Source organism: Hyaena hyaena, unplaced genomic scaffold, assembly GCF_003009895.1.
Source record: "Hyaena hyaena isolate Hyena2069 unplaced genomic scaffold, ASM300989v1 scaffold_445, whole genome shotgun sequence".
Classification (NCBI taxonomy): domain Eukaryota; kingdom Metazoa; phylum Chordata; class Mammalia; order Carnivora; family Hyaenidae; genus Hyaena; species Hyaena hyaena.
The window spans coordinates 95,470-119,008 of NW_024081077.1; the positions used below are offsets into that span (position 1 = coordinate 95,470).

Consider the following 23,539-nt stretch of genomic DNA (forward strand, 5'->3'; position numbering starts at 1 on the left):
AAAGCAGGCTCCAAGCTCTGAGCTGTCGGCACAGAGCCCGACAGAGGGCTCGAACTCATGGACCATGAGATCATGACCTGAGCCGAAGTCGGACACTTAACTGACTGAGCCACCCGGGCACCCTGATGTGTGAAAATCTTTAAATATTTTCCTCTAAAACTTCTTCTGTTGCTGTTATGTGTAGAAAGTCTTTTTATATCTAGAGATTACATATTTATCAATATTTATTTCTAGTTTATGGTGTTACCTTTTGAATGTTTCTGGAATTACAATATATGTTAATAGTATGGTTTCAATCTTATTTCTTTCCCAAATAGCTAACAAGCGTTCCACCACCATTTATTAAATAATCTTTACTTATCCCACTGATTTATAAGGCCTCCCTTCTCATGTATTAAACTGTTGATGATACGAGTCCCATATCTGGGCTTCATGTCCTATTTTCTAATTTGGCTATTTTTTGAGCCAATAAAATTCTCAATATATTACTAATTATCATATTACTAATATGACTTTATTAATAATAAACCCCAAATTAATTTTTAAAGTCCTGATAGTTTAGGAATATTATCTTTTTATCTATAATCATTTGTTTAAGTCTTCTTTTATATCTTTCAGTAGTTTTTATGCTTTCTTTGATAGTTCCTATTATCTTTTTCAGGCTATTCCTAGACACTTCATTTTAGTTATTACTGTTGGAAAACTTTAGAATTCTTAATGCCTCCCATTCGGTCTCTTCAACAGAAAATGGAAAACCCAGAACCACTGATCTGATCTAAACAGATGAGGTGGAAGGAACTGGAAGAACCACTGTGAGCAGATAGATACTGAGAGTTGTTCCACGTGGTAGCCGAGTAGTTCTCTGGAAACAATTCTGAGACTACAGAATTTCCACTGTGCCTTTAGTTTCCTAGCTGTTTAAAATTAGATACTAAAAAGTCTGTGACAGACTTACCCAGAATAAGACAGCACTTGCACAGAGGGTTATACGTATACATTTTCCCCAGGTAGTGAAGGGAACGCGCTCTTCTTCCTAAATATAAATAAATAAATAAATAAATAAATAAATAAATAAATAAATAAGTCAATCAAAAGTGTACTCTGGTGAAATGATTTTTCTCCTGATTGGTCTCTAAATCCTAAGCTTAATTTTGAGCCTCCTTACTCATAACTGCAATTTTTGGTGTTAATTTCAAACATACCCACGACAAGTGTGTGCTCATTTTAACCGTCTTTGAAAATGCAAGTATGAATAATGAACTGTTTATCTGCTGTGACCTTAGCTCAGGAGTCTTGCTATCTGGCAATGGTAAGCTGTAAAGTTACATTCCTAAGCTTGTCTGAGATTTTAGAAATGGCAGGACAGAGCCCATGCAGGACATCAATACTTCTAGGATTTACCTGGATTATAAGAGTAGCTGTAGTATAATAATAGCTACAAATACTTATATGACATTTACTCTACTCCAGGTACTATTTCTAAGTAGGTTTTGCACATTAACTCAATTAATTCTAATCACAACCGTGTGAGGAAGCAATTCTATTAATCCTGTTTTATAGAGGAAGCTATGGCATAGAGAAGTTAAATAATTTATCAAAAACCATTCAGCTAGTAAGTTGCTGTGTTTGGATTTGCAGACAGTCTCATCCCCAAGACTTCATTACCACACTACAGCCTCTCGAACCCAACGGAGGATGCATTAGCAATCAGTGTATAATGAGGAAAAGAAAAAGGAATCTTCATCTTCAATTTTTTAAAAAGCAGTGTTTCAACGGAAATTTAATGTATCAGTTGGCAATTTTAAAATACCAAACTGTCTTTCTTCAGTACCTTTTCTGTTGCCAATATTATAAGCTTTATTCCCCCCTAGTATTTAAAAGGCATTTTCAACATCTAATTTTATCTAAGTTTCTTCCTTCATTTCTGAATGTGCGGTCCTCCAACAGCACATGCTTTGATCCCATCATCTTCCATAGTAAGCAGTGAGAACTATACATAATGGGAATCCTTGGAAGCTTGCTACTTTGTAAAAGACAAATGTCACCTTCTGCTAATAACTGAACCTCATTTTTTCCCATTCATAAAATGAGAAGGTTGAACTGCTCCCTCCAGTCCCTTTTCGTGTAGGCATCCTGTAAATCTCAGATTCCATTTATAAAATCTATACTTGGGGATATTTTCGGATGCTCTTGGTAAAATCATTTTCTTCCCAAGAATTATTTGTATTCAGACCAATTGTCCTTATGCTGATGGCTGGAAGTACAAACAGCTCTAAATTTTCTGCATTGAGGGAAAGGAGCAATAATGCAGATGATTCAAAAATTATCTTTCATGGGCTTTGGAATGTTTCTACAGAGGGATATAGCTTTATTTTATTTTTATTTTTGCAGTAGCAGAAGGAAATTTACCTTTCCCATTATATAAAATGCCTAGCACAGGCCTAAACATAGTTGGGCTTCAACAAGTGTTTCCCTTCTTCCTCTAGTCTGTCTCCAACTTTAGGAGGAGAGCCACATGGTCTCGCGTGCATCCCAACCAGAAGGTGGAGCAGTCACTGAGGTGTTAGTGCAGCACAAAGGGTGGCTGGTCTAGGGTGACAAAGGGGCCATAATAATGAAGGTGCATGGGAAAAACTGAAATTCAGCTACAAAATCCCATGCATCCTTCCCTATACAATGAGGTCACGGAGTCTGATTTTTCTTTTCTGCACTTTTTTACCGGTATGAAAGAAAGGACACAAACCACTGCGTCTTTTCTTCTACATTTTATGTCAGGGTCTAATTGTTCCCACCACTTTTGCTTTTATTTTGAAAGAAGGGGGGTCACATTTATCTCCCATGTCCACCATGGTAAGCAATACTTCTTTACCCTGGCTGCACATGAGAATCACCAGAGAAGCCTTAAAAAATCTGTGTGCCTAGAACACACCCCAGGCCGTTAAGTGTCATCAGAGCACGTAGTGATGGGACCCGGGCATCAGTATTTTTTAAGGTACCCAGGTGATTACAATGGGCCCCCAAAGCTGAGAACTGCTGTAATAAACAGACTAAACTGCATCGACCTCATGTCGGCTTTACCTGAGTGATCTCGTTGATCACCACATGAGTGCACTGGGCCTCATATTCTGGCCGGGCTTGCTCTTCCTGCTGCAACTCAACAGTGTCCCATTCGTACTCCAGTTCCGCCTGGCGCCGCTTCCAAAACTCCAGAAACAAGGTAACTAACAGAGAGAGAGCAGCAGCATGGGGATCGTCAATAGATCTGTCCTGAATGATTAATCATTACAATTACTCATAAGCTTTTGTACACGGTCGATAGTAACTTCACTTAGTTAGTGATACTATGATTTACAAGGAAAAAACAAGTTACTTTTTTTTTTTCTAAAAAAAAAAAGATGTTGATGTCTTACTGAACTTGTGAAAACAGACTAAGGCATGGAAAAGATAAGAACAACAGGATGGTCAGAAGGCATGTGAGAGTGTCTAACGCTAGAGCGTCTGCTACTGGCTTGATGCCAACTGAAACACACAAATAGCTACCAGAATTCAAAACAGTTTACGGCCCATCCATCCTTCAGCCTGTTCTTCCCTACGTCCCTTTCCCTCTCTTCTTTCCTGAGGGCCTGGTTGGGGGGACACTTTAGTACTTCCCAAATCTCTACTTACCACTACCCAGGCCACCCCAGATTGAAATAATATTATTCTTAAATGTGGAAAAATGATACTTTTCTCAGTCTTGTGTGAAATATCAGTAAAATAATTTTTAGAAATCTTCACTATCTTTCAAGACCTGAAACTTAAAACACTAAATAAAAACAACATTAAATGTTGATTGAAAGTATAGTTTCAGGGTAAATCCCTAAGACCTTTCTTTCTTTTCTTAAAAAAATTATTTAATGTTTTGTATTCTTTGAGAGACTATAAGTCAATGTGAGCACAAGCAGGGGAGGGGCAGAGAGAGAGAGACACAGAATCCAAAGCAGGCTCTAGGCTCTGAGCTGTCAGTACAGAGTCTGACACAGGGCTTGAACTCACGAACGATGAGATCAGGACCTGAGCTGAAGTTGGACGCTCAACTGACTGAGCCACCCAGGCGCCCTTCTTTCAATCAGACTGGTACCCCTAAGCCCTTCCTATATAGAAATTCTGGATTTACCACTGTTGCACAGACAAGTATCTTTATGTGCGGAGTATAAAGAGAAACAAGACACAGGCTGTGCTTCAAGGAGCTCCCAGGTGTGCAGGAATTATGGTGAAGTGATAGTTATCAGGGACTAGTGAGGGTCAGGATAAAAGTAAGCACAGGTGGCTCTGGGCGCATGACCAATGGGTAGCCAAGAGTCTCCCAAGAGGCAGGGCCGCTGTAGCTGCTCTGAGATGACAGACTTGGATTTCATCAGGTGAAGGTTGGATATTAAAGCCATCCTCCCCTGGGAGCTGTGCACGCAAAGGCAAGGAAGCCGGAGACTCAGATACTTTCCAGAAACTGCAAGTATCTGGAAGTGAGCACACAGTATAATGAGGAAGTTTGGGGCAGCCAGTGCAGAGATCGCCGGGGCACATCACGAAGGACTCTATGCCTTGAAAGAAGTTCAGGTTATAACTGAAAGGAAGAGGGAAACTGGAGGTGGTCTTGAGACTAGAGGCAGGGAGACCTGATTGCTTAGGTGGGGAGGTGAGAGAAGACAGCACATTTGGCAGGAAGGAAGAGGTCCAGGATGCTACCCATTTCTGGCTTGGGCGATGTCCTAAATTCTAGCCATACTCCACAAAGGGCTGTAAGAGGAGTGAGTCCAAGAAGCCAACAGGTTTGGTTCTAACCAGGTGCCTCTGGGCCACAGAAGAGATGTCCAGGAGGTATGTAAAAGTCTAGAACTTGGGAGAAAGATCTTGGGTGAGCCGGAAACCTTTTTTTTTTTTTTTTTTAAGTTTATTTCTTTTGAGAGAGAGAGAGAGCACATGCAAGCAAGTGCAAGCAGGGGGCGGGAGGGGCAGAGAGAAAGGGAGAATTCTAAGCAGACTCCGCACTGTCAGCGCAGAGCCTAATAAGAGGCTCCAACTCAGAAACCATGAGATCATGACCTAAGCTGAAATCCAGAGTTGGATGCTTAACTGACTGAACCACCCCTAGGTGCCCCTGAGCTGGATCTTTTTTATAGTAACTGAGGCCAGGCGTGGAGGAGATTACTGAATGAGGTGCAGAGGGGGGCTCTCATCCTGGCTGCACATGAGATGCACCTGGGAGCTTTACGAAAAACACCAGTGAGCCCAGGCACCCTCCCTGAGTTTCTGATTATACTGGACTGGAATGGGGGCATGAACACTGTGTTCTGTTTTTGTCTCAAAGGTCTAACATCAGTCAGAGTGAGAATCGCCAGAGTGGAGAGCAGAGAGAGGCCGGCCTGACATCCTGCAGACCTCAGGTGGGCAGCCGGGCACAAAGGAGGAGACCCTGGGAAGTGGCTGTGCATGGCATGAACTCAGCTCTCCCCAGCGGTGAAGACAACCGAAATCGGGAAAATACTCACTTCTCAGCGGTGTTTGTTTTAACTTTACTAATCTTCCAGTAACAATGAGTGAGAGTAGAAATAACCCAGATGTTGGAATCAAATTCAAATCCGGTTCCGACCGTTATTAGATGTGAGACTCCTGGTCAAGATGTTCCAACTTCCTGAGCCTATCCCCGCTTCCCTTCTGTAAGCCAAGAGGACCTACCTCACAGGGCTGTTATGAACTTAATGACATAATATAGGTAAAGCCTCACACCCCTCTGCGGTAACTGCTTTTCCTCTCTCCTCACCTTAGACATGATGAGACAGAGGCACTGCCCGAGGTTGCAGTATTGGAGTCAGGGATCAAGCCTGACATTCCTGGCTCCAGAACCCAAGCTCTGCTTCCTCACCATGTGGTACTGCCTCAAGTACCTGCTCCCTAGCCAGGATGGGATACCGGAGGGTGAAGTCTACGAAAACCTTGGGCAGTATTTCTCAGGGTCCGTGGAGACGTTGGTAATGCATTATAACCACCCAAGGTTTTAGAGTGCTCTTGGGCCACAGCATTGCTGACGCACACTGCTGAGGGAGCCCAGAGCTCCAGGGCCTTGGGTGACCGTGTATGATGTCAGACAGGAATTTCTTGTCCTCTGTCTTTGGATCTCTCCTCCTCTGGTGGGGAGCACTGCACCTATGTTTTCTGGCAAACCAGACACCACGAGGCTCTTGTTGATTAGACACACACAGGGTTCTTACATCACCATGTAATGAGAGAAGAAGGAAGGACATCCTGGGAAGCAGGAATAGCTTGTCCTCTTAATCAAGGTATCATTACATCTAAAGAAAGCATGTATCACGTGAAGAAGACAGCCATATACAGCACTGGTGGTTCCATCCAGCAGTGTCCGAGGACAAGGGGCACACTCTAGCACATGGTAGCGTTCCAACTGCCAGACGTTCACTGCTGGAGAGCGGGGACGTTTTATCAGGCCTCGAAATGAGTTAGACCTATTTACTCACAAAGGTAGTACGGTAGATGAGCTTTGCTCAGCCTCTATTCCAACTTCCTAACTAAAATAGGTTTAAAACCACATGCTTTCAGACTTTCTTGCAGCTAGGGCTCCTCATATGATTTTATAAAATGCCCGTTAGAGGCATTTATGTGTCACTTACATCAGAAACAGAGTTGAATGGGAGCAGAGATGGCTGTAGGAGAGGCATTATTTTGCTGGTGTGGATGCAGCGGGAACAGCAGAGTGAGTTCTCGAACTAACTGGCTATAGCTGTTTCCTGATCCCCAAGTGTAGCTGGTTAGGATAATGCCTTCCTGATTCTCCAGCCCCGTATAAGCCAAGTGTCTGGTGTTTTTCTCGACATCGCTAGGTCCAGCCCAAGACTCCAAGGTGAAAATTAAAAACTGCGGCCATGCAGCTAAGAGCCTGGAGCCAAGGAGACTCCAATAAAAGGAGGTAAGAAGCAACAAGGAATGAGGAGGAGCGGATATGTTAGGAACCGGTATGTCCGCCATGGGCTTAGGACTCTGAGTCAGTATGACTGGGTGGGCTGGCTTGGCCTAAAAGGGTAGACATTTTTCAGGTTAAGTATATGGTTGGTACTACATTTACTACAAAAGGTTTACAGCCCTCAACTTTTAGAATTCTGAGGGAGCCAAAAATACTAAAAATACTCTAAATACTAATAGACGTGGGCACACAGGAGATGCTAGAGGGATATGAACGGCGGTGATATAAAAGACTTCACGTGGTCCTCCTGCCTCTTTGGCTCTGCAACTTCTGATTTCCTGTAACAAGGTTCAGAGCAGTGGTTCTCCGAAGGGCAGAGGTAACAGGAAAAGCAATACAAGACACTTTAAAAATAAAGACTTCATCATACAAACGTATCCTTAAAGATGCACATACGTGGCTAGAAGCAGTGTTGAAATGTTGTCTGCATTCTAAAATCTGATGAAATTAAGTCAGCTGAATATGCTTAAGTCAGTTCTATAAATACCGTGGAGTTAACGGTCACAGAGAGCAAAGTTAGCTAGGAAATTTGAGGTTTATCTTTGCAGTGCCAAAATTAACTTATACATTTTTGCATTATTTAAAATATATTTCTAGGTTAGGGCTGTCAACATCCATAAGTATATATATGGAGTTTAACAGATGTGTCAGAAGTTTACAGATTACAGATCAGTGCTGATTTGTTAAAAGGACCACCACTCAGGAGTTCGGTACCTCTGCTCTTACTGGGGGGATAAAAGTGACATATTAAAAAAATTTTTTTTTTAACATTTATTTTTGAGACAGAGAGAGACAGACTGAGCAGGGGAGGGGCAGAGAGAGACAGAGACACGGAATCCAAGCAGGCTCCAGGCTCCAAGCTGTCAACACAGAGCCTGACGTGGGGCTCCAACTCACAGACCACCAGATCATGACCTGAGCCGAAGTTGGATGCTTAACTGACTGAGGCACCCGGGTGCCCCAGAAGTAACATATTTTACAATGGAGGGGTACAGAGGATCTTAATGCACGAATCTGATCTTTATTCTCTGTGTTAAATATTAGCTAGTGTTTGGTCTCTAGTCAAAACATAGCTAAATGTCTGCAAGACAGTAACTTCATAGATAAGCTTGGCCATCTTACAGTTTACTTTCCCTAGGAGAGGCAACTAATTTGTAAACAGTGTCCAGAACTACTGGATCATCTGTTCTGGGATCGATGTGGTGACTTCTCATAGGCGTTACAAGCTCAAGGACCCTGGAAAAGAGCTGTTTCTGCGAGCTGCATGTGTTCATGTGCCGTCTTCTCAAGAGTCAGTGGCCTGAGTCATGTTCCTCTCCCAGCAATCTATAACCTGAGCTCTGGTTCCCCCTTGACTTACACAATAAAACTGGAAGCACATTTGTCTTCGAAAATGGAATTTATTTCCCCTGTGGTAGAACATTTACATCAGTTAAACATTTAAATGTCTGCATTTAAAGAAAATGGTAATTGCTTCATTATAGTAATGATGCTCTTCAAAGTAAATAATACAACTATAGTGCTAAAGCACCTACAGAAGAATTATATTCTTTAGGACTGTATCTGTTCTATTTATTAAATAGAGTTTATTATTATTTACTATTATAAGAGAAACACATACTTATTAAATACTCACTGATATAAAATTGTATAAAGAAGAAAGCTTACCTGTAATCCCCGTGTTGTAGCTTCCCCTGAACCCCAACCCCATGAAAGTCCAGGTGGATCACAGCTATGGGGACTGTTACAATAATGGCTCCCAATGAACCATGTCTCCCTGTGTCCAAGCCCTTGTGTAGTCAGTCCTCTGACCTCCTCATGTTGTTGTTGGCTTGGCCATGACCTGCTATGGCTGACAGGCCATTCACAAACTTGATGCAGTCATGGGCTCAAAAAATGTCTGTGTACTAGGGCTGGCCCTCTCTTGCTTCTCTTTGGAACCCTAAAACCACCATGTGAAGAATCCTCATTGGAGGACGAGACACCATGTAGAGCAAGACTAGTCAGTCCAGCTGAGCCCCATAGACCAAACCAGACTGGTGACTGCCAGACCATCTATCCCAGCGGAGCTGCTAGCTCACTGCAGACATCAGCTGAGCCAGCACCTGACTGGAGAACCTCCCAGCTGATGCAGAGAATCATGAGAAATAATAAATGTGTGTTTTAAGTAACCCTATTTGCAAGTAGTTTTTTACACAGTAACTCATTCATTGGTCTTAAGAGTTGTAAATGGAATTCTAGGGGTGCCGAAGCTTGGGCAATCCAAGGTCCTAAAACAGGTTATTTTGATAGCTTATATAAAACTGTGAAATACTATTAAATTACATGCCTATACAATCTTATGGGGTTTTTTTAAGTTAAGATGTAAAAGTGAACTGAAAAAAAAAAAAGAAAGGAAAATCACTTACCCCATATTCCCATAAATACTGCAAACACTAGGGTTCCAAAACTGTCAAAGATGCACAATTTCTGGAAAATACAATAATGACATATAAATTAATCATGTTTTCTACCCACTAGAATTCAACAAATATTCAATGCTTTGTGTATTCTATAGTCTGAATTTCTTTTAAAGTGGATACTACTATATACTTACAGATGGGGATTTCATATTGTTTTGAAAGCAAACAGCCTTTGCTGTATTTATCACAGTGCATTTTCCAGCAGAATCTTTCCCCATCATGATAAAGAAATTGGCATAGCTGCTAAGATTCCACTCCATTTAAAGTCTCTATCAGACTTTTGAATAATGGTCTCTCTTGATCAGCTGTCATAGTGGACTTGAAGTGGTATAGCTCTAAAAATTACAGTGAACTCAGAGCAACTTTTAGATTTACAATTTGCATCTTATCATCTCATCCTGGTAAGAGGGTAAGTTACTGAATTTTTGCTTTTCTTGTTGAGAAAAGTACACAGCTCGGGCTTATTCTGAGATGGCTCTGCCCAAGGATAACTCTGCTTCCCCAGACCCAATTATGGCTTTCTACCATCCACGACAGAGGTTTCCATTAGATTAAGGATGGACCAGGGCTTTTGCTGACATTACAGTGGGTCCAACAACCATGAATGAATAGATGATACACCGACACAAAGAAGGCTTTATTCACTAGTTCTGCTAAATTCCTTCCTTCCTCCCTCCCTCCCTCCCTTTCTTTCATTCCTTTTTTTTCCCTTACTATTTAAATAGCCTATCCCCCTATATGGATTCCTGAAAAATCTTTCAATTAGTTACTGATTCTTCACTCTCGAGCATTTTTACATCTCCTAAAAACTCTATAAAGTATAAAGGTACTGGAAAAAGTGGCAAACACGTAGAATATCAACTTTGTGATAGATCATAAAGACAGCACAGAAAAAAAAGCTATAGGATGAAAAACAAAACCCCAAACTTCTCAATTGCCAAAGAAAATTCAAAGTTGCTTCTAAGGAAAACTCTACTTTGTTTTAACTAACATTTCTGTTGTCCTTTATATAATGATGTAAAGTGGGTAAATGTTCATCTATGTCAATATATTATGTTATTTTCAAGAGAATATACCCCTAACCATCATCTTGTACATGTGTATTCTAAAGCATACAAATGCCCCTCAATCCTCTACCTGGACCCTGATCAAAAAGCATAATCTCAAATTGTCTGTTACCCAACTATTCCTCCCAAAAATCAGCTCAAGGAAGACAGAATTAATAAATGAGTGGTCATTTGGGGAACGCCGCTCTCCACCAATTCCTCTAGTCCTGGCATTCCATGATGGACCAATATTTCAAATCTTTCAGTTTTGACTCTTATGGAACCAAAGTTGTCATTTAATGTTATGCCTTATCCGTCAGCGAAAATTATTATAAGAAAAATCCTATACAAAACTATTCTGTGTGTTATAGGGTTACTACTGCAGGTTCTGTTCAACCCTACTTTTCTTTTAGGAATCATTGCAAGCCTCTCTCTATCTGATACCTCCTGACTTGCCCTGACACCTTTAACTACCTACTCCAGAAAGAAAAAATCCTACCTGTGAATTCTTTGTCCTGGCATGCTGAGAAAAAGCCAATGGAAGCTTATTTGTCAGTGAGAGGGAAAAAAAATAGAAGCAGCAAGAAAAAGCAGGTTTACTGCTGACGCCAAGTTCACTCCAGTCGTCCAGCTCAAGATGAGGGATGTGCTTTGCACTCTCATGAGAGGGAGTTAGGTGGCCTGCATGAAGTTACCATTTTTTGCCATATATGTGAGGATCAAGGACCTGGCAGAAAAAATAAGATGACTGGCCTATTTGCCCCACAGGCAGGAATCAGGGAAGCAGGTAAGCAAGAGCCCTTCTTGGTAAAAAGTTTAGCTTAGCTTACTTGCCAGGGCCACACAAAGAAAGAAAGCTGGGTGGAGTACCCCCCAGTCAGCATGCTACTTAAGTCACATGGAACAGGGAGGGAAAGAGACGGTTGCCTATGTAGGGCATGACCATTTTAAGCAGGGGAGCCAACAAAAATCTAGAAAAATTTGTTATGCTTTCTTCCTCCAAAGAACAAAATCAAAATTTTATAACTATGTATTTTTTAACAAAATATTTTAAGTTACCACATCTCCCTTTTATCTTGCCAGCCAAAAAGCTAAGAGCCTTATTTAATGCTCAGTCACAAAAACATTAATCTTGATTATTTCCATAACTGTTCCCTCATTTCCTTGATCCTAATTTTCTATTTCTAATCTAGTAAACTTTTTAGCAATCATGCTAATTAGTGAATACTTTAGCCCTTTCCAAAAGAAAGAGGTAGAAGTGCATATATAAATAAGTGTATGAATGAAGAAACGACTGAATCAACCAACAGAAAAGCATGAAAACCTCCTCTCTCCTTCTCCTTTTTAAAAATTTAATCCTTTACTCATTCTTTTATGTGTTTCCTTCCCTTTGTAAGTCACTCTAACAAGACTCAAAGGATTCTTCAGGAAATTAGGATAGAATGAAAGATTCATTTTTTCCAAAACAATGAAAAAAAATGTGCACAGGGACAGATTTGAAAGCCATGTGCTTAATTAAGGATGGGTTGGTGGAAAAGAAGAACTGAGAGAAGAGATGGGGGTGTGGTGAGTGAAAGAGAACTCCTTAAGGAAAGTGGAATTTCCAATTGTACTTTGTGGAGTATAGTTAGCTTCTGGAATTATCACTGGCATTTGTCTTAAGTCCAGTGTCCAGGGAGAGGCACTAACTAGTGACCTTTTTCAGTCAACAAGCAGCTTCCCTCCCGCTAGCTTCAAGTCTTTTACCTTGTGTGATCTAGGGCAGATTTTTATAGTCCAGACTTTGCACTGGTTTCTAGGGGAGAGGCAGTGAAATCTATTTTAATTCATAAATTGAGTGTAAAAATCCACATGTTGACAATACCTTCCCTGCAATCATCTTAATTAAGTAGCAGAACATTCTTCAAACAAAGCACTCAATTTGTGAGTGAAGTGGCTGGTACTACTGTCAGCTGGTGAAGAACACAGTAATGGCAAGAAATGCACATTTACTGTCAACTTCTGGCTTTGTCAGTTGCTGGACGGGTAACCTTGAGCAAATTATTTAATCTCTCAGATCCTCATTGTTTTAATCTGTAAAATGGAGGTAATAACCATTCTGCCTTCTCATGTGTCAAAAGTAATCATATAAAAAAGTGATCATATAAGTTCAAGAATTTTGGAAAATATAAAATTTAAAGTGACATTACAATAGGAACATATTTGGTTACAATAAGACTTAGATGGAGTAGGTTCGAATATCCTAACATCATTTAAAGATTCCTACGATTTCACGATGGAACAAGGTGAAAGAGGAAAGATCACAACATAGGAGAACAGTAGGTCAAAGTTGTCAGGAAAATTCTCCAAAGCAAGATGACCATCTTTCTTCCAGCTAGTGCCTGGCATCCAGTCTCAATCCTTGTCCTAAGCCTCTAGGATTTTAAGAAGTCCTATAGCTCAAGATCATCTGCATATGTAAGGGAACCATAGGTGTTTTGCGAGAATGTTTTGGGACAAAGTGAATATACAAAGCCTTGCCTATGCATATTCATAGATAAGGCCTAAATCTGATAAGCAGGGTTTAAAAAAAAAAAGAGAAACAAGCCCAGTTTCAGTACACTTTTAAGTGGGAAAACACTAGCACAAATTTCAGGTTTCTACTTATTTGAATTAAGGAAAATACTTAAAGTAAGTAAACCTAGTAAACAGTACTCATGAGATAAGCTGGGTTTGAAGTTTCTGCTTTGATTACTTCAAATACTCCAACAGTTTCAATGCCACACCTCCTCACTCACCCACCTAAAGATTCTAGATAAGGCTTTTAATCTCAATTTACTTTTATAAAAGAGGAATAAACACATGCATTACATATCTACCTTTCAGAATGTTTGGAGGGCTAGTTGAATATTACCGTTCTGTATTTCACAGAGAAAAAAAATAATTCCAGGCCCTGCTAAAATTATTAGAAGGAAAATAAAAAACTTTCATTAGTTACAACTGTTTGGATTAACAAAAATTACCTTTGAGGACTCGCAAGTAATATTGAGTTTCCAGAACGGACAAAGCCTATCACACTGAGGACACATGATGATCTTGCCACCAATATCAGGATCACAAACTTCTTTGCTAAAGAAAACAGAAAAATAAAATTTTTAAAATGTTACTAAATACGACTTCCTTTCTAGCAGCATGATAAAATCAAACATCCATTTGTGATTAGAAAACAAAACTAAATTCTCATAAAACTAGGAAAAGAATTGAACTTCATTAATCCAATAAAGGCATGCTACAAAAAACCTATAAAAACATTACCCTTAATGGTAAAATGCTAAAAGTATTTCCTTTAGATCAGGATGAAGTGTCCTGTTATCACTACTTGTTTTCAGTTAGAGGGCCTTGCCAGAACAGTAAGTCAAGAAAACCAAAGATAAGATGCTGGACACAGAAATCAGTGTACCAAATATACATGGGACCAGAGAAAGGAATTGTGTCTGCAACATATAAAGACAACATATAAAGATCTGCAACAATAAAGACTTAATCTTTTTATATACCATTTTTAAATTGCTTAAAAAATACAAAGAGCCGAGGAATAAATCAAATTCAAGACCTGTAAGATATATAGGGAGAAAATGAGAAAACTGTTCTAAAAGAGTGAAAAAGATCTATATAAATGGACACAATATCATGTTCATAATCTGGAAGAATCAATATTTGAAGATGTTATCTGTCTCCCATTTGAGCCAGAAATTCAGAAGAAGGGCGAAAGGCTCAGAACAGTCAAGACATTCCCAAAGAACAGGATGCTATTGACGTTGGTGAAGAAAAGCTGAGCAAGAAAACAAGTAAGAGTTCATAAACAATCCTCTACATATACGGAAACTGACTTGCGACACGGCTGGTCTAGCAAACCGGAAGGTAAGAAGTGACATTTCAACAAATGGGGCTGCTGCAATCCAATATCTATATGGAAAAATGTGAAACTGAACTCCTAAATCCTATCACATACAAATCAACTCCAAGTAGAAAACAGGAATGAATGCAGCAGCAGGAACTTTTTTTTTTTTTTTTTTTAAAAAGAAAGAGAATATCTAGATAACCTTGGGGTAAAAAGAAATTTCACTAATGAGAAACCAAAAAGTATAAATCATAAAGGAAAATATTGATATATTCAAAGTCATGTAAAGTGAGAACTTCATTAAAAGACCATAAATGGAGGAGAAGTAAAAATAGCCACAAACTGCTAGAAGTTTTGCAACACATAAAAATGACAAAGGACTGTTCACTAGAGTATTTAAATAATTCCTACAAATTAATAAGAAAACAACAACAATAAGCTTACAACAGGTTGCAAACTGCTCCCCCTAGGAGAAGTCTTTCAGACGGACTCCTCTGTGAATGGGACTGAAGTTGTAGAATTTGTTAGCCTTGCAAATATCTCAGTTAAAAACAAACAGGCAGGGAAAACACTTCTAGGATATCTGAATAAAGATCTTGGAAAACCTGCTCCTCCATAAAAACAATGAGATCACTGGCAAAATTTGTCAAAAGTAACCTCTGAAGAACTCTGGAAATTAAGGGTTTATAGCGATCTGAGGAGTAAAAACAGCTAAATCTCCATAAAAATAGTGAGCTTTGTGGCATTTTAACTTGACCTATCCCCCATCTCCACATCCTTGGCCTAATGGCAGTATTAGAAGACAATAGCCCCATGACCACGGTACCACAGTAGCCTCTGTAGGAGGCAGAAGTGATCTGAAGCTACCAAAAAGCCCGTTCCCAGAGAACTGTCACTATTTGACCAGTCTGGAAGCTCCCTGGAAAAACTCCATTCTCAGGATTTGTCATTTTTGACCTGTTTCAGAGCTCCAATTGTGCAAACAATCCTATCCCCAGAGGGTCTACTGAAATCATTAGCAGAAATTATTTAACATTACAGCTGCCCGAGGCAGCAATACCAGTAGAGACTAACAAGGTGCCTACCAAAGACACCTGAAAGGAAAAATTGGGAAATAGGATATCCATAGGGATTTTAAGAAGCTCCAACAAATTCCTAGAATTGTACAAGGCCATGTGCATGTGTAGGACAGTGCAGGTGGCCAGGAAAGACCTGAGAAAACCTTAATCCCTCCTCTCTGGTTGGCTTTGAGGTTCTGCATAAGCAGGAAATAAAGGGTAAGGAAGAACTGCAAACTGCCTGCTAAAGTGCTGGGGGCATTCCCCACAGACACACAGGAGCCACTTGGCAAAGGCTCAAAGAATGACTGGTTCCCAGCATTTAAAGGAATCACTGTCTAACCATTAGCGGACAGCTGAGCTTATTGAATACAGACTTCATGGCCATACACAACAAAGAATGAAGACTTTACAGAATTTGTCCAGGAAAAGAACTAAATGAACAGCAGCAGTGGCAGTGATGACAACAGAAGCAACAACTGTGAAGGGGGGGAAACAGGATTTCTAAATCTGCCACATTATAAAATTTAAAATGCCCAGTTTTTCACAGAAAATTACAAGATACAGAAAGAAGCAGAAAATTTTGATCATGGATAAAAAGCAGTCAATAGCAACTGTCCTTGAGGAAACCCAGAAGTTGGACCTACTGGACAAAAATTAAAATAAGCAATTAAACATATGTTCAAAGAACCGATAGGAGCTCTGCTAAAGAACTAAACTATGTGATCATCATACATGCAGAGAATGTCAATACATAAAGTTGTAAAAAAAGAACCAAGTAGAAATTCTAGAGATACAAAAGTGTAATTAAAATGAAAAGTTCACTGGAGAGGTTCCTCTGCAGATGACTGGCAGAAAAAAAACCACCCAGCTAATTCAAAACTAGGTCTGTTGAGATTATTCAGTCTGATACAGAAAGAAAAAGAAATGAAGAAAAATAAACCCAGCCTCAGAGACAGGGAGGACACCATCAATAATACCAATATACATATAATGGGAGTCCCAGAAGGAAAGGAAAGAAAGAAGGGGACAGAAAGAATATCTGAAGAAATAAAAACTAAAAAGTTCCTAAATTTGATGAAAACATTAATTTGTATATCCAGGAAGCTCAGCAAACTCCAAGTAGGATAAACTCAAAGATATCCAAACATAGGCACAACAGACTCAAGGTTTCCAAAGATGAAAACAAAGAGAAATTTTGACAGCAGAAAGAGAAAAGTGATTCCACATGTACAAAGGGTCCTGAGTAAGATAAACAGCTGACTTCTTATCTGAAACCATAAAGACCACAAGTCAGTGGGATGTTATACTCAAAGTGCTGAAAGAAAAAGATTGTCCACCAAGTATTCTATATCTAGCAAAACTATTATTCAAAAAATGAAGGAGAAATTAAGACATTCCTACATAAACAAAACCTGAAAGAACATGTTGCCACCTGACATGCTCCACAAGAACTACTCAGGAAAGTCCCTCAGGATCAAATGAAAGGACACTAGACAGTAACTCAAAGTCACCTGAGAAATAAAGAGCACTGGTAGAGGTAACTACACACGCAAATAACACAGTATGAATACATTTTTGCTTGTAATCATTTTCTTCTATCTGATGTAAAAGACAACTGCATGAAACAATAATTATAAAACTATGTGGATGGGCTTCTAATACATAAAGATGTAATTTGTAGGAGAATAATAGCACAAAGGAATGGGGAGGGAAAAGACCTATACCAAAGCAAAGTTTCTCCATACTACTGAAAATAAGTTAGCATCAAAAATTAATGAAATTGCTTTACAACAAGATATTAATTATAATCTTCAGGACAACCGCTTAAGAAAATAACAACAATGACAACAAGAGTGAAAGAAACAACAAATTAAATTGTAATTAAAATGGTATACTAGAAAATATCTATTTTACACAGAAGATAGTAACAGAAATAGGGGAAAACACATAAGACAAATAGAAAACAGCAAAATAGATGTGAATCCAATTTCATTAAAAATTATATTAAATGTAGATGAATTAAACATTCCAGCTAAAAGGCAAAAATAGAGAAGAGGAAACAACAGAAAAATCAATAAAAATTAGTTCTTTAAAAAGATCAACAAAACTGACAAATCTTTAGCTAGACTAATCAAGAAAAAGAAAAAGGTTTAGATTCAGAAGTGAAAGTTAAAGGAGGGACATTAATATTGTCCTTAAAAAAATAAAAAAAGATCATAAGGGAATACTATGAATGATTATATGCTAACAAATTAAGTAATCTAGATGAAATAGATAAATTCCTAGAAAGACACAAATAATTGAAGCTGACCCCAGAAGAAAAGAAGAAAGAAAATCTGAATGGACCAATAGCAAGTAAAGAGACTAAATTAGTAATTTAAAAAACAAAGTGAAAAAAAAACAAAAGGAAGCAAAAAACTTCCAATGAAGAAATGCCTCGGCCCAGATGGCTTCACTGGTGAATTCTATCAACAATTTACAGAAAACTGACACCAATGCTTCATCAACCCTTCTAAAAATAAAGAGGTGGGAATATTTCCCAATTCATTCTATGAGACCAATATTACACAGATGCCAAAATCACATCAAGACACCCTAGGAAATCTATAGACCATTATCTCCTATGAATAAAAATGCAAAAATCCTCAACAAAATACTAGCAGATCAAAGCAAGTAACCTATTAAAAGGAATGTGATCAAGTGAGATGTATCCCAGAATGCAAGGATAGTTCAACACATAATCAATCAATTCATGCAATACGCCATTTTAACAAGTAACAAGTAAAAACTAGGCATAGAAGAGAACTTCCTCAACTAGATAAACAACATTTACAAATATCTGTCCTTCTCTGCCTGACTTATTTCACTAAGCATAACACCCTCAAGGTCCATCCATGTTGCTACACATGGCCAGATTTCATTCTTTCTCATTGCCATGTAGTATTCCATCGTATAGATAAACCACATCTTCTTGATCCATTCGTCCATTGATGGAAATTCAGGCTCTTTCCATGTTTTGGCTATTGTTGAGAGTGCTGCTATGAACACATGTGCTCCTATGCATCAGCACTCCTGTATCCCTTCGGTAAATTCCTAGCAGTGCTATTGCTGGGTCACAGGGAAGTTCTAATGTTAATTTTTTGAGCAGCACTCTCAACAACAGCCAAAACACGGAAAGAACCTAAGTGTCCATCCACAGACAAATGGATCAAGAAGATGTGGTTTATCTATACGATGGAATACTACATGGCAATGAGAAAGAATGAAATCTGGCCATGTGTAGCAACATGGATGGACCTTGAGGGTGTTATGCTGAGCGAAATTAAGTCAGGGAGAGAAAGACAAATATCATATGTTTGCACAAAGAGGAGGATTAGGAGGAACTTAATGGAGGACCATGGGGGAGAAGAAGGGGGGAAATGGTGGGGGAGAGGGAGAGAGGCAAACCATGAGAGACTCTTCAATGCTGAGAACAAACTGAGGACTGATGGGTGGGGGGGAGGGGGGAGATGGGCATGGAGGAGGGCACTTGTGGGGATGAGCGCTGGGTGTTATATGGAAACCAACTTGACAATAAACTATTTGTTAAAAAAAAAAAAAAAAAGAACATTTACAAATAACCCACAGCACGTGTCATTCTTACTGGTGAAAAACTGTGAACGCTTTCCTCTTAAAAGTAACATTGTACTGGAGAGTCTAACCATGGCAACTACACAAGGAAAATAAATTAAAAGCCTCCAGACTAGAAAGGAATAAGTTAAACTACTTCTATTCCAGATGACATGATAGTGTATATTAAAATGCTAAAGATGTACCAAAGAAGTATTAAAATTAATAAGCCAGCCCACTGAGGTTATAGGACACAGAATCAATATACAGAAAGCAATTTTACTTCTATACAATACCAATGAACAATCCAAAATTAAGGAAACAATTTCATTTATAATAGCACCAAAAAAGAATAAATTATTTAGAATAATTCTGAGAAACGAAGTGTGAAGCTTATCAACTGAAAACTACAAAATAGTTTGCTAATAGAAATTAAAGATAATTTAATGCAATTCTGACTTCTGTTTTTCAAAAATGGACAGGCTGATCCTAAAATTAGCATGGAATGTAAGGTATATAGAATGGCCTAAACAATCTTGAAAAAGAAAAAAAAAGTGTTCAATTTGAAAACTTATTAACGAAGCTACAGTAATCAATCTAGTATGTATTTGCAAAAAGGGCAGACATATAGATCAATGGAAGAGAACTGAGAGTCCATAAACTCTTATACTTATGGCCAGTTGGTTTTTTGACAGTGGGGCCAAGATAATCCAATAGGGAAAAGAATATTCTTTTTAAAACTGGTGCTGGGACACCTGGATATATACCCAGAAAAAAATTAATCTGAGACCTAAATCTATAAAACTTTTAGATAATAAACACTGACAAAATCTTCATGACTTTGTCTTACATAAGCTTTCTAAGATATGATACCAAAAACACGAACAGTAAAACAAAATATTGGGCAAATTAAACTCATTGAAATTAGAAACAGCTGTGCTTTGAAGGACACCACCAAGTAACTGAAAAAGCAATCCACAGAATGGGAGAAAATAGTTGCAATATATCTGATAAGGGATTTTTATCCAGGATAAAGAACAGTTAAAAACAGACAATAAAAAGACAACACAACTAAGAGAAGTGGAGAAGGAAGAGATGTTTCTCCAAAGATATACAAGTGGCAGATAAGCACATGAAAAGATGCTCCACGTCAGAAGGCATTAGGGAGACACAAAGAAATCCATAATGACAAACCATGTCATACCCACCAGGATGACTAATACATATGCATTTTTATTTATTTATTTTTATGTAAAATTTTTTTTAATGTTTTATTTATTTCTGAGAGAGAGAGAGAGGCAGTGTGAGCAGGGGATGGTCAGAGAGAGGGAGATACAGAATCTCAAGCAGGCTCCGTGCTGTCAGCACAGAGCCTGACGTGGGGCTCGAACCCACGAACTGTGAGATTATGACCTGAGCCAAAGTCGGACGCGTAACTGACTGAGCCACCCAGGTGCCCCATATATGCATTTTTAAAACCCAGCAGAAACAAGGGTTGATGAGAATGTGGAGAAATTGGAATCCTCATAAACTGCTATCGCAGATGTACAATGGTGCAGTTACCTCAGAAAACACTTTGGCAGCTCCTAAAAATGTTAAACATAGAGGTACCATGCACCCTAGCAATCACACTTTTTTAAAAATACAGTCTCAAAGGAAGTGAAAATATGTTCTTATACAGAAACTTGTACATGAATGCCCACACCAGAATTAGTAATAATAGCCAAAAAGTGGAAACAACCTAAATTGACCTGGATGAATGGATAAACAATGTGGTGTATCCGTACAATGGCATATTTGACCACAAAGTGGAACGAAGTACTGATCGATGCTACAACATGAATAAACTTTAAAAAGATTAGGCTAAGTGAAAGAAGACAGTCACAAAAGTGTATGGCTCCACTTATATGAAATGTTCAGAAGAAGCAAGTCCACAGAGACAGAGCGTTGGTTGCCAAGGGCTAAGAGAAGGGTGGTTAGGGAGTGACTAATAGTGGGTACTCATTTCCTTTTGGGGTGATGAGAATATTAAAATATTGTAAACAATTAGATAGTGGTGATGACTGCACAACTCTGTGAATGCACTTAAAACCACTGTACACTTAGAAAGGGTGCACTTCATGGTATATGAATTCTACCTCAATAAAGCTGTTATGTTTAAAGGAGGTGTAAGCTTTAAATAGACCTTTATCCAAGAGGAAATACCTATAGTATCCTCCACTTACACATACCTATTTTCAAAAGCACACAGAAATGTATTTGGTAGGGAGACAAAAATATGTGATAAAGAATATACAATCTATATAAAGGAATAATAAAAATCAAAATTTAGTGTAGTTCTTATTTGCCAAGTGCAAAGAGAGGGACTGCAGTCAAGGGAAGTGCTTCACAGGTAATGGTAATGCTCTTTTTCTTAAACTGGTGAAGGATCATTATTCCTTATACCTTAAATACATTTTCTACTCCTCTACTCAGCATGCAATAAACTTAACTGAAAATATTTAAATGCATATACTTGAAATATTTTAAAAATACTTAATATAAGTAATTAAAGCCCCAGTAATTCTGAGCACAGGGAGTATATCCCCAAGACCTGCCCCCATATTTCTGTAAACTAATCTGTGTAAAATTATAGGAAACACGTGGTGTGGTAGTCAGGGTGATTTTATAAAATGAATTGTAGTGAGAACAGCCACAATGCAAGAACCTTAGAAAACTGCTACTCTTGCACTTTGAAAGTGTGTTTTTGAGATCCCCCCCCCCCTTTTTTTTCTTTTTTGGTTGGAACAGAATATAAAACAATGGAGAAGCCAAAGACTAATTTAGGCAAAAGGTATCAACATTCAGCCTTTGGCCCTGAACTCTTATTTTCAGTGAAGGGAGAAAGAGCACTTCAAAGACCATCTGCAGCTTTCTAGCTAAGAAGCCATAATAGGTACAAAATGCTCAGAATTCTCTGTTAAATAGAACGGATAATTATGCCTATACGAAACAGCTGCCAGGTAAGCTGCCTGCCTCAAGAGCCAGGCTGACATGCTTGGGGCTAAAAAAACTTGGTCATCAGCTAGCTCATTGCTGGTGCCCAGAAATTTTGATCTGGCTGTCAGAGCTGGAGAGAGGCCAAGTGAACACAAGAAAATGCCTGGTTCAGTGCTGCATCCCTTCTAAAGGTTGAGACTACTGAAGGCACAGGAATAACAACACAATTCAGAATAGTAATAGTGACACTCAGTGTTCTGGCATCCATTTCCCTTTAAACAGCGCAGCTGGTATTTTAATTCTAACATCAAGCACAAACTAATTGTTTATCACTTATTTTTCCCCCCATAACACTGTAAGGGCTAATTTTCAAAAAGTAAAACAAAAACAAAAGTACTGTTTACTTAAATTTTTAAACATCCTTTTCCTAATATTCATTAAAAAGTTATTTCTAAAAAAAACACAAAAACACCAATTTTATCAAGTTTTGCTATTGAAACCCTGAAGAAATCAGAGCTGCTCTTGGCACACATCTGTAGGGCTGAGTGAAGCATTCCTCTGGGGGCCAGAAGTTCAAGGACGATCCTCCTTCCAGACCGCCTCTCTTTTTCAAACAAAGTATTGTCTTAAAAAATTGGAATGTTTCCTAAGGGTAATATTCCTGTCAGAAACTGGGCTGCATTATTTAAAAAAAAAAAAAAATTTCCACTTCACCTAGTTATTATGCTCAGGACAAAAGGAATAGATCATCCAAAGCAGTAAGTGCTCTGTGGTAAGTTTTCTTTTACTAAAAACAGTCTAAGACCCTGAAAATAATTTTATGTCCAATCACCTTTTTGGCACGGCAACAGGAAAAAACAGAACTTACCTCCACGTGCAGTTATTCTGATTAATATATCCATAGAGGAAGCAAGCCACGCCCACTACCGCTGCCAGGAGGAGCATCTGAGTGTAGTAGCCCAGCCATGCAAAGTAGATTCCAATCTTTTCTCCATAATATTTCCTGAAGACAGAAACTGTTTTTAGAAGTCACACTGAACCACTTTGCAGCTTTATTATAATATTAATTTCTGATTTTAAATACAGGAGGCTTGGAGCTCAAACTTCTTACTAAGTCATACTTAAAAAAACATATTCACGGGACGCCTGAAAGGCTCAGTCAGTTAAGCATCTGGCTCTTGGCTTCAGCTTAGGTCATGATCTCACAGCTTATGGGCTCGAGCCCCACATCAGGCTCTAAGCTGACAGCACAGAGTCTGCTTGGGTTTCTCTCTCTCTCTGCCCCTCCCATGCTTGCTCACTGGCTCTCACTCCCTCCCAAAATAAATAAACAAAAAATTTTAAAAACAAAACAAAACAACATTCGTTTCATAAAGACCCCCAATTCCACTATGAAACAAGTTATTTTACATATCATAGAAGTACTGATCACCGGTCAGCCTGGTGAAGCAAAGTCAATTAGAATGGGGCCAAGGAAGGAAAAAATG

At 38.8% G+C, this 23,539-nt stretch overlaps 1 protein-coding gene across 2 annotated transcripts in view; it reads right to left on the reverse strand.

The window, feature by feature from the left end:
- The window catches only part of ANO6 (anoctamin 6), a 201,320-nt gene that overhangs the window by 38,028 nt on the left and 139,753 nt on the right, over positions 1–23,539 (reverse strand). For both annotated transcript variants that reach the window (XM_039253292.1, XM_039253291.1), the window contains 5 exons: positions 22,921–23,055; positions 13,526–13,631; positions 9,424–9,484; positions 3,079–3,221; positions 956–1,033 (listed from right to left, as the gene is read on the reverse strand). In XM_039253292.1, the coding sequence (XP_039109223.1) occupies positions 956–1,033; positions 3,079–3,221; positions 9,424–9,484; positions 13,526–13,631; positions 22,921–23,055 (523 nt within the window). The remainder of the gene's footprint in view (positions 1–955; positions 1,034–3,078; positions 3,222–9,423; positions 9,485–13,525; positions 13,632–22,920; positions 23,056–23,539) is intronic.